The sequence below is a fragment of the Nelusetta ayraudi genome, unplaced genomic scaffold, assembly GCF_046127955.1.
Source record: "Nelusetta ayraudi isolate G7.1 ecotype Tasmania unplaced genomic scaffold, CSIRO-AGI_Nayr_v1 ptg000059l, whole genome shotgun sequence".
NCBI lineage: Eukaryota > Metazoa > Chordata > Actinopteri > Tetraodontiformes > Monacanthidae > Nelusetta > Nelusetta ayraudi.
Genome location: NW_027466109.1, coordinates 1,800,001 through 1,814,377, shown reverse-complemented (window position 1 = coordinate 1,814,377; position 14,377 = coordinate 1,800,001). Strand labels below are relative to the sequence as shown.

Genomic DNA, 14,377 nt, shown 5'->3' with positions numbered 1-14,377 from the left:
TTTTTAGCGCTTTATTTAAATGACTCTTAAAATGCATTAAAAAAAAAAAAAAAAAAGATGAAATACAACTATTTTATGACTTACTATTGATATCATTTCTTCAAGTTCGGCCAAACCCAGAGAGGGATTATAAGCCACTGTTTTGACTGAGCACAAATAAACATGTCAAGTGTTTTTTGTTGTACCACATTTTTTTGTAATCTTTTAATCCAACGTGTCATTTTTGGTTTATTGTTTATTGATGTTTTTTGCTGCAAATCTTCAGTATTCATTTTTAAAAGCTGCAACGAAGGTATCTGCCACCAATTGACTGCTACCTACAATCGGTCAAGAGCTGTTTGTGGTGCCACTAAAATAAGAGAGCAAGTGGCCGATGCGTTTCCTGTTTTGATGTCGGCTACAGCTGTTTACACAATCATCCTCTTAGTCCGGCCATGGCGAGGAGGCATTACGGGTTCGACATCACAGCTTTATTTGCCCATTAATCCCTAATAAAAATAACAACTGCTGATGTCAGCTGTTGCTGCTGCAGCGAGTGAGAATCTCTTTCATCTCTCTCACACTGCGCTTGGAAAGTTTAAGCAGCTTAAAGTCTCGAACATCCCAATTTCAAGTATTTTGCGTGCTACCCCGGGGTGCTACGTTCAATGCCTCTGTAAACGTGTGTTGGCATTTTTTTTTTTTTTTGTGATTGAAATTGTGCAGGCTGACACGGTGGTGCAGTGGTTAGCGCTGCTGTTAAGGTCGTGGGTTGTAACTTTACCTGGATTGAGAGCAGTGAAATGCACATTTAAAACCAGTATCAAAACCTTGACTGAAGCTGGATTTGAACCGGAATGTTCACAAGGAAAAACTAACCATAATATTTAAGATAAAAAAAAAAAAAGGACGTCATGCAAGGCCTAACCCACAATCTGAGTTTCTAACCTGTGAGAAATCAAATATGTTAATCCTTTACTTCTTTTGCATGCCCCCGCTGTGGGAGCTGTCCCTTTGTGATGTCATAATAGGCTCAAATGCCTCTCACAGGTGAGTGACAACACCATCGGAAGTTTAAAAAAAAAAAAAAAAAAAAATGCTACTACTTCCTCCATTAAATTGCTCATTCTGAAAACAGCCAGTCAGTGGCAACTTTAAAGATGTAACTGTACTCATCATGCTTTCATGATAAAACTCTTGGGTAACTGACATTATGTAACCAGTGGTCTTGAGGTTCAAAGTATTTTAAAGAGAAGGTATAGCAGCGAAGGTAAAGAGGATTGCATAACTCGTGTGTTGGTTAGTAATGTTATATGAGACTTGAAGTTAAATACTAAACCAAGAAAAAAAAAAATCAATTCTGTTTTAAGATTTTTATTGTAAATTTATACGGTTCGTAAATTGAAACATTGACAACTTAAGCCAAATATTTTCAATAAATACACAATGAGTTGTTGTTTTTTTTTGGCATAATGGCTAATTCAAGAAGACCCACACAGTCAGACTTGTAATACTGCTTCACCATGTTTACAGTTAACTGCCTGCGCTTTATTTACACAGCACCATCTAGTGGTAACGATATCAATTTACCTCGCAACTTTCAGTTTCACAGGCTTCTTTACAACAGCAACCGCTGCCTTTCTTTCACATTGACTCTTTGGAGAAAAGAAAAAAAAAGAATCTGAGTGCCAGACACGAAGGCTTCATGAAGTTTTCTGTTTGTGGCAAACAAGAAGAGCACGAGTGAGTTTCAAAGTCCTATTTAAAAAAAAAAAAAAAAAGACACGATGGAGGCAGAGAGACGACAGAAGGACAGAGGCAAGAGGAAGTTGGCTGTAAGCAGAACAAAGGGAATGAAAGAAAAAAAGTGCAGCTGTGATGTGATGATGGGGATGGGGATGGGGGTGGGGTGCAAAGGCGGAGTGTCACACCAGGAGTGTCACAGACTCTGGCAGCACTGCAGTTTGTTGCCCTTCTGGCCATCAGTGGTGGGAGGGACGCTGATGTCCACCACGTTGTTGCCTGGAGACTCGTCGTGCGCAGATCTGTCTGCTATCTGCTTCTGCGACACGATGCGGTAGATTTCTGCAATGACAACAACAACAAAAATATATGCATGGATTGCTGAAAGCAAGATTTAAGAGATTTTAATTTTGTTTTTGACACAAAGCCGGCACGCGTTTTGACAGAGGTCAGAAAGACCTTTGGCAACGCGGCAGCCCTTTAAATCTCTGAGGAGGAGACACAAGAAATATAAGCGAGCTCAGTGACGGCTGAAAAGATGTGCAGGGACTGGCTGCGTTATAAATTTTACATGATATTTTTGCATTAAAAATTGTCACGGAAGGCTTTCCCTGTTGCTCCTGACTGGCCTAGGAGAGAGTTTAGTCCAGGGCTGGGCAAACCTTTTGACTGGTGGGCCACAATGGGTTCAATAATTTGACAGAGGGGCCGGAGCAGCAGCAGATGGATGCAGTGCTTTGGTGGAAAACATATATCATTGGATATGTAGAAAACATGTGATTCAATGTCAATAGAAAATGTACAAAGGCATTACAACAAAATATCTCTCTGTTGACGTGACTCTTAAAAATTAAATGAATAAAATAGAACTTTTTCTAGCACTAACAGTCACCGCTATTTAAAAGCACTGAGTTATTGTACTCTTCAGGACATCGTGATTGTCATCACTGTGGCCGGAAACGCCAGCATACAGGGAAACTAAAACATTAATTTCAAGTTGAGCGGCCTGGATTAAAAAGCTCAACGGGCTGCATGTGGCCCCCGGGCTGTAGTTTGCCCGTTCCTGGTTTAGTCAGACAGTGCGGAACATGGCGGCCGGCCACATGGCGGTGATGCACAGCTAATGTTGCCCTGGAGAACACCTGGTGCTGCAGCCGCCGGTGGCAGCAAATTAGCCTGCTCTGCTTGAGTGTGACAGAATGAAGGTTATGAAAGGACCTTCGAACTTTTGACTTCCTTTAACAAACTTTTTCTACTGGCTCGTTGCCAAAGATGCATTTAGGAGACTTTCCAGAACGCGTGCCAAGTTTAAAACATTTGAAGAGCTCTGACCCGGCAACAGAGATATTAGATCAGCGTTTCTCAACTGGGGCGCCGCGCAGCTGTTTTAATTGGGTTGCAGCTTCGTGGGCAGTCGCCCCCCACATCACCCTTTTTTTTTTTTTTTTTTTTAAATAAAGGGGGATTTTAAAATATATTAATGTACTTAGAGAGGACACACACTCCCATTCAATTCAATTCAATTCAATTCAATTCAATTCAATTCAATAGTTTCAATAATTTATTTACTGGAGATGACAGAAAGTTGGCTCGCATTTTTATTTCTGTGGAATAACTTTGGGTCGCGACTTCATTATAAGGAAAATAATGTAGGTCGTGAGACTCCACTCGTTGAGAACCGCTGTATTAGGTGAGGTTTCGCATCTCGGCGCCCGTCTTACCTGTTAAAATGTTCTTGAACGCCTCCTCTACGTTGGTGGAGTCCAACGCTGACGTCTCAATGAATGACAGAGTGTTTTTTTCTAGCGCGGGCGACAAACGCAGCGTGGTTAATCACACACAGATTCTTTCACGCCGCTTCCCGGGGACGATCTGTCGCGCAGTGTTTTACCTGCGAAGGCTCGGGCCTCATCCGTGGGCACGGCCCTGAGGTGACGGAGATCGCTCTTGTTTCCCACCTGCATGATGACAATGTTGTTGTCAGCGTGGTCCCGCAGCTCCTTCAGCCAGCGCTCCACGTTTTCATAGGTCAGGTGTTTGGCGATGTCGTACACTAGGAGGGCCCCGACGGCACCTCGGTAATACCTGACGGCAGCGGGGAAGGAGAGATTTGTGATTCCAAATGCAATATTTGCGCCGGTGCACATGAGCGAGAGCGTGAAGACAAACTCACGCTGAGGTGATGGCTCTGTAGCGCTCCTGTCCAGCCGTGTCCCAGATCTGAGCCTTGATTGTCTTGCCGTCTACCTGGATGCTACGGGTGGCAAACTCCACCCCGATGGTGCTCTTGCTCTCCAGGTTGAACTCATTTCTTGTGAAGCGGGACAGCAGGTTACTCTTCCCCACTCCGGAGTCTCCGATTAGGACGACTGGAAATCAGATTACAGGGGAAATTAACAGCAAATAGCAACAAACAGCTGCTCAAAATACACATACATTTCTCTGACAGAAAATACATTCAGGCACTGACATTTCCAGCCCACGTAAAAGCACTCCACAACCGTTTGCCAACAACCTCCACTAGAGTTTGTCAGGCTGAGATTCATGGAGGAAAGCCCAAGCAAAATCTGCTCTCTGAAAACCTTGACTCGACACATTTCTGAGCCCTCTGCCTCCGCCTCCCTCCTCAGAGTCAACACAATCTCCAGGCTGCCATATCAGGCATGTGTCCTCCAGTTTCAGTGCCACAGACAGACAGACAGATATGTTGCCGTCATCTGCACCACTCGTTAGAACTCCAAAGTCCAGCGAGAAGCTCACCGTCGCCCTCGTCTCTATCGCACTGATCGTGCTGATAAAGGGTTCTTCTTCCTCTGAAAAGGCTGCTGGCTGGCAAAAACTCCTGCAAGCTGGAACAAAATTGCAGTACAGCAACCCCCCCGCCCCCCGTCACGTGATCGGTGCTGAGATCACAACGTGAGGTAAATTGCGGCGCTCAGCAGATGGCTCTTCAATTAGAGCAGCAAGGTCAGGTACGCGCTATCAGGACACTGAATTCCGATGGAGTGAAATAATAATAACAGCGATGATTTTGACCACGTCAATACCCCATAATCACTTTGTGTTGATATGAAAGAACAAGTCGCCGTGGCGAGGCAGCGTCTTCCTTCATTTACAGGAGTGAATACTTTCCCTCCGGCAACAGTTTCTACCAATGATAACATGTCAACAAGACGCATCAACATAATGCCTTCGTTTCCAGCGGCGTGGACCTGAGCTCATGCTTGAGACTTTGTTATTCCTATCGTTGTTTTTAAGCTGTTTTCGTTTAAATAGACTAAAGTGAACTGAAATCAACACGAAATAAATAGAAGACGGCTTTCGAGGAATACTTTGCTACAGCGAATATAAACTACGTCGCTTCAGCCAATGATAATCTACCTGCTAGCGCGGCTAACCATCCACACGCCCAATTTTCCCCTGTCAAAACCCCGCAGCGTTGAAGCGAGCGTGCCCGCGGCACAACCTCGCGGCCCATAACGCGAGCACCAAACGCAGGCCACAGCGCCACATTCTTGTCAAACGAATGTGGCGGACACAACCCATTCTGGCTAACCGCCGCTAGCGGCCACTTCCAGATGATGCGAAAAAGCAGCAGCGATCACTGACTCAGCTAGCAACACATGCTAACACACTCCCCTACCAGCTCGGTCAGGTCAAAGCCGAACAAAAAAGGACAAATAACTTCACACGCCGCGTACCTTTAAATAAGAAGTCATATTCGTCGTCTCTGTTGCCCATGGTCGGATACAATCACCTTCCCGAGACTGCGGTGGCTCCAGAAGTACTTCCCCCAGTCTGACCAGGGTGCTGTGCCAGGATGAGAGGAGACAATGCGCATGTTACGCAGGAGGAGCAGCGGAACCGCCGCACAGCGAGCGGCGTGAGACGCCGCCGAGTCACGTGACTCGCCGTTGAAGTCAGTTTGTAGTTGGAATGAAGCGCGTCAGAATTAAACCAGCAGAGGGCGCTCTTGTAATGGGGTAATGACCAAGCCTTTATGTTAAGTGGAGTAGAGGCTGCCCTTGTTTTCGTGTGACTTTCAGCAGGGAAAGGGTCACCAATATTCATTTTATGACGCACCATGCCGATTTTTAATTATTATTATATTATTATTATTATTATTATTATTATTATTATTATTATTATTATTATTATGGGGTTTTTAATTTAATCGTTTTCACTATTTGGGGACTTGAAGCGATTCCCTGCAAAGAGACCGTCAGTATGACCCGGAAGACAGACTACCCAGTAACCAATTAACTAGAATAAGCGACAGGTGTGGGACGCGGTCCAAGAGAGGGAGCACTAAGAAGGGAGACGGAGGCAGTGGAGGGAAGGAACCGGACTTAGGTTGCAGCTGGGCAGTACCTTCGCTGTTTGTGTTTCGGTTGAGGAGGTGCTCGAGTGAAGGCGGACTACAGCCTGTATAAAACTATAAATGTAGTCTACAGGCTACGGAAGACGACCTCCCTGCAGGACGAGCCAGTCCCCATCGTTCCCCTTTGGCTGCTGCACTCTGCAGGATGTCCCGGTCCCCATCGTTCCCCTTTCTTCTTTCGCTAGTTGGATTACTGGACCCCACTAAATTGTGGCTTTAGCTGCTTGGCCCCATACTTTAGACATAGGCTATAGTAATAGTTTCATGTTTTCACGTCTTGTTTTTCTTTAGTAATGGTGCCAGCCTTGTTTTAATTATTGTATTAATTTGTTACATTTTATGAGCCCATCACCGTGTGGTTTTAACTCTGACCCTGGTCACTTGAACTGGTATGTTGATCTAGAATCCTAGGGCTCGTAAATTCCCTAAATTGTGTCGCCACTTTTTTTTTTTTTTTTTTTTTTTAAATAACTATTTTAAGTGTATTGTTGGGCTCAGTCACACATGCGTCATAGAATAATTAAAGTTGGGTAATAGCATCGCCGAAAGGCAGCGTACAAGTGCATTAAAAAAACAAAACGGGCCTGACATCCGTATAGCTCCATGCTCCATGGTACTGCATATGATAGGCGAGACAACGTTTAAAAGGTATCAGTTAATATGCTATCTCAAATATCATGTCACGACTAATGGTCGAACTGCAAAAATAAATTACAATGAGCTGCAGTTGGTCATTTGACTTGGTTATATAAAGGGTCATATTGTACTTTATTGCATTACTGTAAATGTGTCATCTGAGATGTCAAGTATGATTCACCTGCGCAGCACTCATGTGTCCGGTCAGTAAAGCGGAAGTACTTAAAAAATGTCCTGGAATGTTTTCAACATAATGTAGATCCAATGTGGGCTTGTTTAATTCTCTACAGCTCACTTGATGTACACAAGTGTGTTCTGTAACTTCTGGTCAGAGGCTACTGTACAGGAACACACCTGTTAGTTTGACAGAAGGGGATTAGTGTCACTGTTGAACTGCGTGGCAGGTGATTCCCAGCAGTAAAAACGACGTCAGCACCTGTGGAAAAAAAAGATATCCGCCCACTTTTCGTCTCCACCAATCAGCACACTCACTGACAGACAGGTTTTGATTTTTTTTTTTCTTTTACACTTTTACCTGAATGCCGCCGAGCAGAGCAAGCAGACACTCAGTGAGTTGAACCTGTCGAGTGTGATTCAGTTGTGTGTGAGTGTCGGTGATGGCGAGGCGAGCGACGCGACAGAAGAACCAACTGCCTCCTTGCTACTATGAAGGCTTCCTGGAGAAGAGATCATTCAAAGATAAGGTAGGCCTCTTGTGCACATTATCAAGATATGATTGGGTGTCCTAAGAAACCCTCTAGTCAAACAAGTGTTGGAAATTAATCACTGAATCACCAAGTGCCTCAGGTTAGTGTCGAGCAAAGATTCATGATTTTTATTCCCTCATGTTTTTTTGTAATTTTCTTATACAGCTTTGAAATATTTCCTGTTTGCTTTTAATAATTTTAATTGTCAATGTGGTATAAGTTTGAATTAATTGATTTGTTTCATTGAAATCCTGTTATTCAGAATATTCAAGTGGTTCATTCTTATTATTCAGTGGTCCAAAAAGTAATGAATCCTGCTACTTTGTGCGTGTGTGAGACAAATCGGTGGTCTACGCAGTTTGTTTGCAATGTGCAGAATGCAGATGACGTCTCAGATCTGAATCTTTTTAATGGTGTGCAAATTAGCTCTGTTTCACCTCTCTAGATGCCAACAGTTTTTTTTGCATATCCACCATAATGTCATTTTGTCGCCGCCCTCCCCCTATCATTTCTGCAACTCATCGCACTAACTTAATAACCTAATAAATTAATAGTAAAAAAAAATGCAGCAGCCAAGCAGTCCATTGCAGAGATTTACCGAAAGTTATGTCGTGCTGTGCTTCCTCTGTGGCTGACAATGATTGATGAAATAATATGTGGGGGGGGGGGGGAAGGCTTCTGTTGGCACAGGGGTAGCCTGTCACTCATTATATTTATAGTTTTCACGCAAGCGGTGTGACCTTTGGGATTGTTAGCATTCGTCATGTCACGGAGTTGGGGACAAGCTGACAGCAAATAAATACTCAAAACTGGCAGGGCTGGTTCAGTAGAAAGTAAACACCTGTGTGCGGTTCAGCCCTCACCACTGATAAGACGCACATTCATAGTGGTGGTATGAAGGCATCATCATTTTTATTGTCCGTTTAAAAGAAAACAAAAACAACCTAGCATCAGTTATGAAATAGTATTTTTTTTTGCTGTATTTGACCTCTTTCAATGCTCAGCAGTTTTTTCCCAGGGGTTTTCCCGCTTCCTTTGGCCCTGACCTAAAACACACACAGGAGGGACAACAAGCTCTGACTCGTGCATTAATCACAGTCATCCTGCCTTTACAATCGATTGCCCCGCAGCACCGAAACAGACACTAGATCCAACCAGTCTCGACCGTGGGTATTAAAAATAGCATGTTGCCGTCTGTCGAGGTTGTGACTCACGACTCACACTGGAGTTTTGTTTACATTTCCGTATTTGTATGAGTTAGACTAGAATTCTGTGTTTCTTTGCAGCATTTTTTTAATTCTCTCTCTCACTCTGTGTGTGTGTAGACCTCTCGGAGACTTTGGACCTGCCTGTGTGGTAACACCCTCTTCTTCTTCAACGACAAGAAAGACAGTGATGTGAGAAATCAGGGACCAAGATGTTTCTAGTTTTAACTCTTTCATTCATGACACTAACTTTTAAAGTTTGCGCGCGTGTGTGTGTGTCTTTCCTCAGTACATAGAGACAATCGATCTCAGAAATCTGGTGTCATTAACGGACGACAGCAGCCAGGATCGGAACTTGGAGGCAGCCAGACTCAACCTCCAGTTGAAGGATGGAAACATCAAGTTCACTGTGAGGGAGTAAATCAGAATAGTCCCTCCTTCCTTTTCCCCCCCAGGTGAAATTCCTCAGTTTTCACTCTATTTTTCCCCCCATATTCTGATTCTCCCCGCAGGTGCCGAGTGCAGAGGCCCGGGAGCTGTGGAAGGGCTTCATCCACTCCGTCTGTGAGGTCTGTGACGTCAAACTTAAAAATAGGGCTCTGAGTGGAAGAGCTGGTTTTAATTTTTTTCCACGTGCGCATCACCGCAGACCATTGGAACAAACTTTTTCTGTCTGTCTCCTGCCAGCTGTCTGTACCGTCCTCGGTCAACCTGCTCCCGGGGCAGATCCACATGCTGAAGGAGGCTGTGGAACAGGAGAAGGAGAGGCTCAAAGCGCCCCCTCCGAGCACCACCGCCGGCTGCAGCCCCTACGTCAGCCTGGAGGCCGACATGCCAGGGTGAGCGAGCGCTGACAAAGCTCCCGGCTCTTTCAGAACGGGCCCCGTTGAAACAGCCAGTTCTGGACATCAGCCTTGTAATGACAACAACAAGCGTCGGTTCCGCATTCTGACACTTGCGGCCACTTGGTTTTTGTTCCTTTTCCAAACATGTAGGAAGTTAAACAAAGAATCTAAAACAAAGAATCACTTTCAGCGAATATACAAAGGGTTTCTGCACAGGTTGCACAGGTGTTTTTTCCCCCAAGATATTTTCACTTATTTATAGATGTCTGGATAAGAGAGGTGAACTGCTTTTTACCCTGAGTACCTGATGTACCCTGAGACTGGTAGGTTGTGGGTTCGATCCCCGACCAAGTCATCCCAAAGACTGTAAAAATGGTCCCCATTGCCTCCCTGCTTAGCACTCAGTATTCGGGGTTGGAAGTGGGTGGTTAGATCATCCATTGATTCCCGAGCGCGGCACCGCTGCTGCCCACTGCTGATGATGGGTCACATGCGCAGGACAAATTTCACATCCTTTTGGATGTGACAATCACTGGGACTTTAACTTTTGAGGTTCTGTTTCCAAAAACCTTGTGCATAGCAGTTATCAGATTTGGTCGCATTTTGGAAATTATTGTAAATTTTAATTTTAAAAAGTTTTTGAATTGCGCCTAATGCATATATATGTTTACCGTGTACTTGTCTAATACTGATAAGAAAATTGGTCTTTTTTCAGCATTAGAAAAAAACTTGAATGGTTATTGTTTGAAGAAAAAAATCTCAACATTTGACTTTCAGCCTTTGCACGGCTGCTTTGAATACAGTTTTTTTTTTTTTTTTTTCTTCCCCCCACCTGGCTGCAGCTGTTACCACAATGTGTCTCGATACGAGGCTGAGCTGCTGCTGGGGAAGGAGGCTGAGAAAGGGAACCTGCTGCTGCGGCCTGGTAGGAGCGGAAGCTCTTTCGCGATCACCACCAGACAGGACCTGGACGGGTACGCACACACACACACACACACACTTAAATACGAAACAAATCAGCCACAACATTAACTAGTAACTCTGCTATGCTTCCATGTTTTTTGTTCAGCTGATATTTATTTTGTGTTGTTTGATTCATCCGCACGCCTCCCTCTTGTAGCTCTGTGTTCAAGCACTACCGGGTCACTCGAAAACCAGAGGGGGGCTTCAACATCGACCTGAACGATCCCGTGAGTGTTGCAACATACACGTTCATTCGTCTTTTTGGAGACAGCTGCAGCTGATCAAATGACACATTTCTGCATAAGAGGAAGGTTATACAAGTTTATTTGCATGTTTTCTGCATGGCAGTCGAACAAGGCTTGGATCTTTGCCACTGCCTCTAGGGGCCGCCGTTCAATGGGGAGAATGAGAAGGTTCATCATGACAGTGCATTCACCAGATTTTAATTTGTGGTCACTGTGTTTTAATTATAACTCGGCCTGTTTTGTTACATTTAAATAAAGTTTTTAATTTTGTTAACAGCAAGTTACACTTATTCCAGATCCCATGTGCCACGCTGCATGACGTGGTCAGCTACTTGGTGGAAAACACTGATGGGGTTTTGATCCCCCTCATCATCGAGGAGCCGTATGACAAGAGCATCTGTATGTGTAAACCATACTTGGCGCACGCTCCTTTTACCCTACCTATTGATTTCCAGGTGTGCGCACGAGCCCACCCTTACTTCTGTATTTTCTATTTTCACAGCCTTCATCAGAGCTGACAATGAAAATGGAGAGACGAGCATTCAGAGCATTCAGGTGGTCTCGTCCAAACCTCCACCAGATGTGCTCCCCAAACCAGGTACTGCGTTAAAACAACACACACACACACACACTAAGGACTTTGTTCAACCTGTTTTTTCGTGACTCAGTAACACATGCAGCTATTTGGAAATTCCACCTCGTCAAGCGTTTCAAAAAATGGCTCTCTTCATTGAACTTTTTCCAAATCACTGCAAAAGAAAGCAACCCAAGTCTTTCTTTCAAAAGACTCACCCAGGAAAAAAAAGTTAACATAAAAAAAAGTTGCAACTTGTTTTTTTTTAGTTGCTTAAATTGTTCCTGCTGGTCTGGACAAAAAAGATTTGGTAAAATAAATGACCACGTAACAACTTACAAGTGTGTGAGTTGAGGCGTCTCCACCTGAGCCATGTGACACCTCATATCCTACCTGTCATGTATGTTTTTTTTTAGACATGTGGGTTGAAATTCCTCTTCATTGGGCAAAACCAATCTGGTTGCGTTCAAATACTGAAATTTCATTTATTTTTGTCCGAGCCAACCAAAAAAATAAAACATGAAATAAAATAGCTTCAGCCTTCAGGAAAGCTTAGCCTGGTTGACAGCAAAAAAAGCAGACAGAGCTTCCTTCAGTCACCGTGATGTGATTTTGATCTTTCACCAAAGTGAAATGCAGTTCTCTCATTGACACAAACTGAATACATTTTTACGAACTATTGTTCCAGATTTTTATTTTTTTCAAAAATCAGCTGTTTACCCTGAAAGCCACGAGAGATGCAGGCTTGAAGCATCATCGGCCATCATCCATCAGTGTCTACTAATATAGTATTAAAGAGCAGAACAAAACTCCTCCTTTCTGAGCTGCGAAAGGAAAAAAGTGTAGTCATCAGATCAGTCATAATCTCATCAGTAATCGAAACCTCATAAAAGGTAGAACTGCACGTTTGTTTTTTCATCTGGAATGCCTTTTCCGACGGGACAACTAGACTGATGCGTGGACCACAGGTATTCTGAAGGATGACCTATGTTTTGGACTATACAAATAATATACCGGTACTTACCGTCCTGCCTTACCTTACTTTTGACAAGCTGCACTGTGATTGTGTTGTTCTGCACCTGTGATTGTTAGTGTGACTTTTTTTTAAATTAATAAAAACACTTTTGTGTTTGTTTGTGTGTTTGCAGTTGGCTTGAAGTTGCCAAGACCTGAACCGGCGCCGGTGCCTGTCGACGAGGAGCCCATATACATGAATGCAAACCGTGAGTACGACTCCTTGGCTGCCAGTCAACCCGGCGCTCATCTCCCCCTCCTCCCCCAATCTTTCACAACCGTAGAAACCTGCACGTCTGCATTTTTTCCACGGCCATCTCTAACCTGTTTCTGTGCGCAAACAGCGGAGGCGCTGGAGGAAAAGCCGAAGGGCACGCTGGCTCCGCCAGCCCCGGAGATAAACCCGAGGAAGAAAGCTGCCCTGAATCCGGTCCCTGCTCCCCGCAGGCTGCCCTCCGCCTCGTCGACGCCCTGCATCCCCTCCTCCGCCGGCAGCGCCGAGACCAGGATGAGAACCCAGTCAGACAGCCGTGGACAGAGTAAGTCTTCTTCGCCCAGGCAAGAAGTTTGGCGCCCTCGTCATCGTGACGTCAACACTTTTTCCCCCCTCGCCCCAACTTCCTCTCCCCTCCCTCAGTTACCATGGAAACGCTGTCTGAACTGAAACTCAAGCTGGGGCAGAAGGTGAGGATTCAAGACTGACCTCTGCTGGTGAGTCCCTCAAAGGAGCGCGACCTGCTGCAGGGGGCGGTGCCACGGTGCCAGCGATCGAAGGCCCCGGAGGAGAGTGAAACCTCCTTGAGGTTTTAACGGCGCCGCTTGGACCCTCACTGGCAAAGGAAGGGACAGCGACGAGGGCCCAACCTGTCAAACTGTCTCGCTTCTTCTCTTGTACAATTTGCACACTTACCACCGAGGGTGGTGGACTCTGATTGCATCAGTGCTTTTGTTTCCATTGTGTTTAGCTGTATCATATTTTCACATAGTTTCCATGGTGATGTATGTATTGCAAAGTTTATTTTTTTAATAATATTTTTAACACCCGTTTCTTTCTGTCAAACTGAATCATGTGAAGGCAGACACCTTACAGTATGAGCCAAGCAGTAGTGTGTAAAATCAGCCTTTTACTGTGAAACCCATTTATTGTCTGTTAATACTGTTGAAAGCAAGACAAGCAGAAACCGGCAAACAAAGTGCTCTCACTCCTTTATTACCTCAACAACTGATACGTTATAGTGGAAAAATTAAAGTATTTACAACTGAACTGTGTGTCAGCATGTGAGACGAAATAAACGGTGTGACGTTTTTTTCTTTAAAGCATTGCAGGCTACAGTTATTCAGGAGATATGTGGTGGGGGTGGGGGGGGCGCAACATGGCAGAGCAAGGGAGGGAGGTGCGACACAAGACGGCACACTGATGAGAACTCAGTCACTCACTGGACTTACCCAAGAAAACAAACCTCAATGTGTTAGCAGAGACAACTAGCTAACTGTTTTAAATGGGATAAAATCTGTCTGCTAACCATAAATTGGATTAATGTCTTGGAGAAAAAAAAACTTATTTTTTTATTTTTTAGCAGTATTAGATAAGTAGACGGTGCACATATACACATTAGGGTGCAGTTTAAAAACATTTACAATCATTTCCAAAATACTGCAACCAATGCTGACTGCTATGCACGAGGTTTTGGTAAACAGAACCTCAAAAGGAGGCTGTGCAGGCCTGACTATGACGAGTAGAATACAGTAAACACTAAGTCTGCATGCCTCAGCAAACTAGCCCAACAAACACTATGGTGTGCTGTTTATGATCCACCAGCTGCTGGCAAAGAAGTAAATCCTGACTGAGTGATGAACTACATTCTATTCAGTGTTGTCCTCAATGGCTAATGGATCGAAGTAGGTCTAGGAAGTTGATAATTACCATACAGCTATGTTCCAACCGAGGTGTACTGACAAACTGACCTTCAGTTACTTGAAGATCACCTGGTGCCGTGATGTGAGCTTGGTGGAACGGGTCGCCTGATTTGGGCCTTTGCAGTTTGGAAATGGGGGAGGAAGGCACGGGGAGCGAGCGGGCGGGTC

At 44.5% G+C, this 14,377-nt stretch overlaps 3 protein-coding genes across 4 annotated transcripts in view; 1 reads left to right on the top strand and 2 right to left on the bottom strand.

Annotated features, from left to right (window-relative positions):
• Window positions 1–1,337: 1,337 nt before the first annotated feature.
• LOC142897336 (ras-related protein Rab-11B-like) lies at window positions 1,338–5,586 on the bottom strand. Its single transcript, XM_076039579.1, has 5 exons — window positions 5,424–5,586; window positions 3,896–4,091; window positions 3,614–3,807; window positions 3,444–3,524; window positions 1,338–2,064 (listed from the first exon to the last, which is right to left on the bottom strand). The coding sequence occupies exons 1-5, from the start codon at window positions 5,461–5,463 to the stop codon at window positions 1,919–1,921; spliced, it is 657 nt and encodes a 218-aa protein (XP_075895694.1). The 5' UTR covers window positions 5,464–5,586; the 3' UTR covers window positions 1,338–1,918.
• A 1,103-nt stretch (window positions 5,587–6,689) lies between these two features.
• Window positions 6,690–13,609, top strand: LOC142897128 (signal-transducing adaptor protein 1-like). The gene is made up of 12 exons (XM_076039215.1): window positions 6,690–7,443; window positions 8,772–8,843; window positions 8,941–9,060; window positions 9,164–9,220; window positions 9,339–9,490; window positions 10,339–10,470; window positions 10,617–10,686; window positions 11,001–11,103; window positions 11,207–11,302; window positions 12,427–12,501; window positions 12,637–12,831; window positions 12,930–13,609. The coding sequence occupies exons 1-12, from the start codon at window positions 7,357–7,359 to the stop codon at window positions 12,992–12,994; spliced, it is 1,224 nt and encodes a 407-aa protein (XP_075895330.1). The 5' UTR covers window positions 6,690–7,356; the 3' UTR covers window positions 12,995–13,609.
• fsd1 (fibronectin type III and SPRY domain containing 1) overlaps window positions 13,482–14,377 on the bottom strand; it is a 10,166-nt gene continuing 9,270 nt past the window's right edge. For both annotated transcript variants that reach the window (XM_076039212.1, XM_076039213.1), the window contains one exon: window positions 13,482–14,377. This exon is cut by the window's right edge and continues 537 nt beyond it. The gene's annotated coding sequence lies outside the window, so the exon portion shown is untranslated.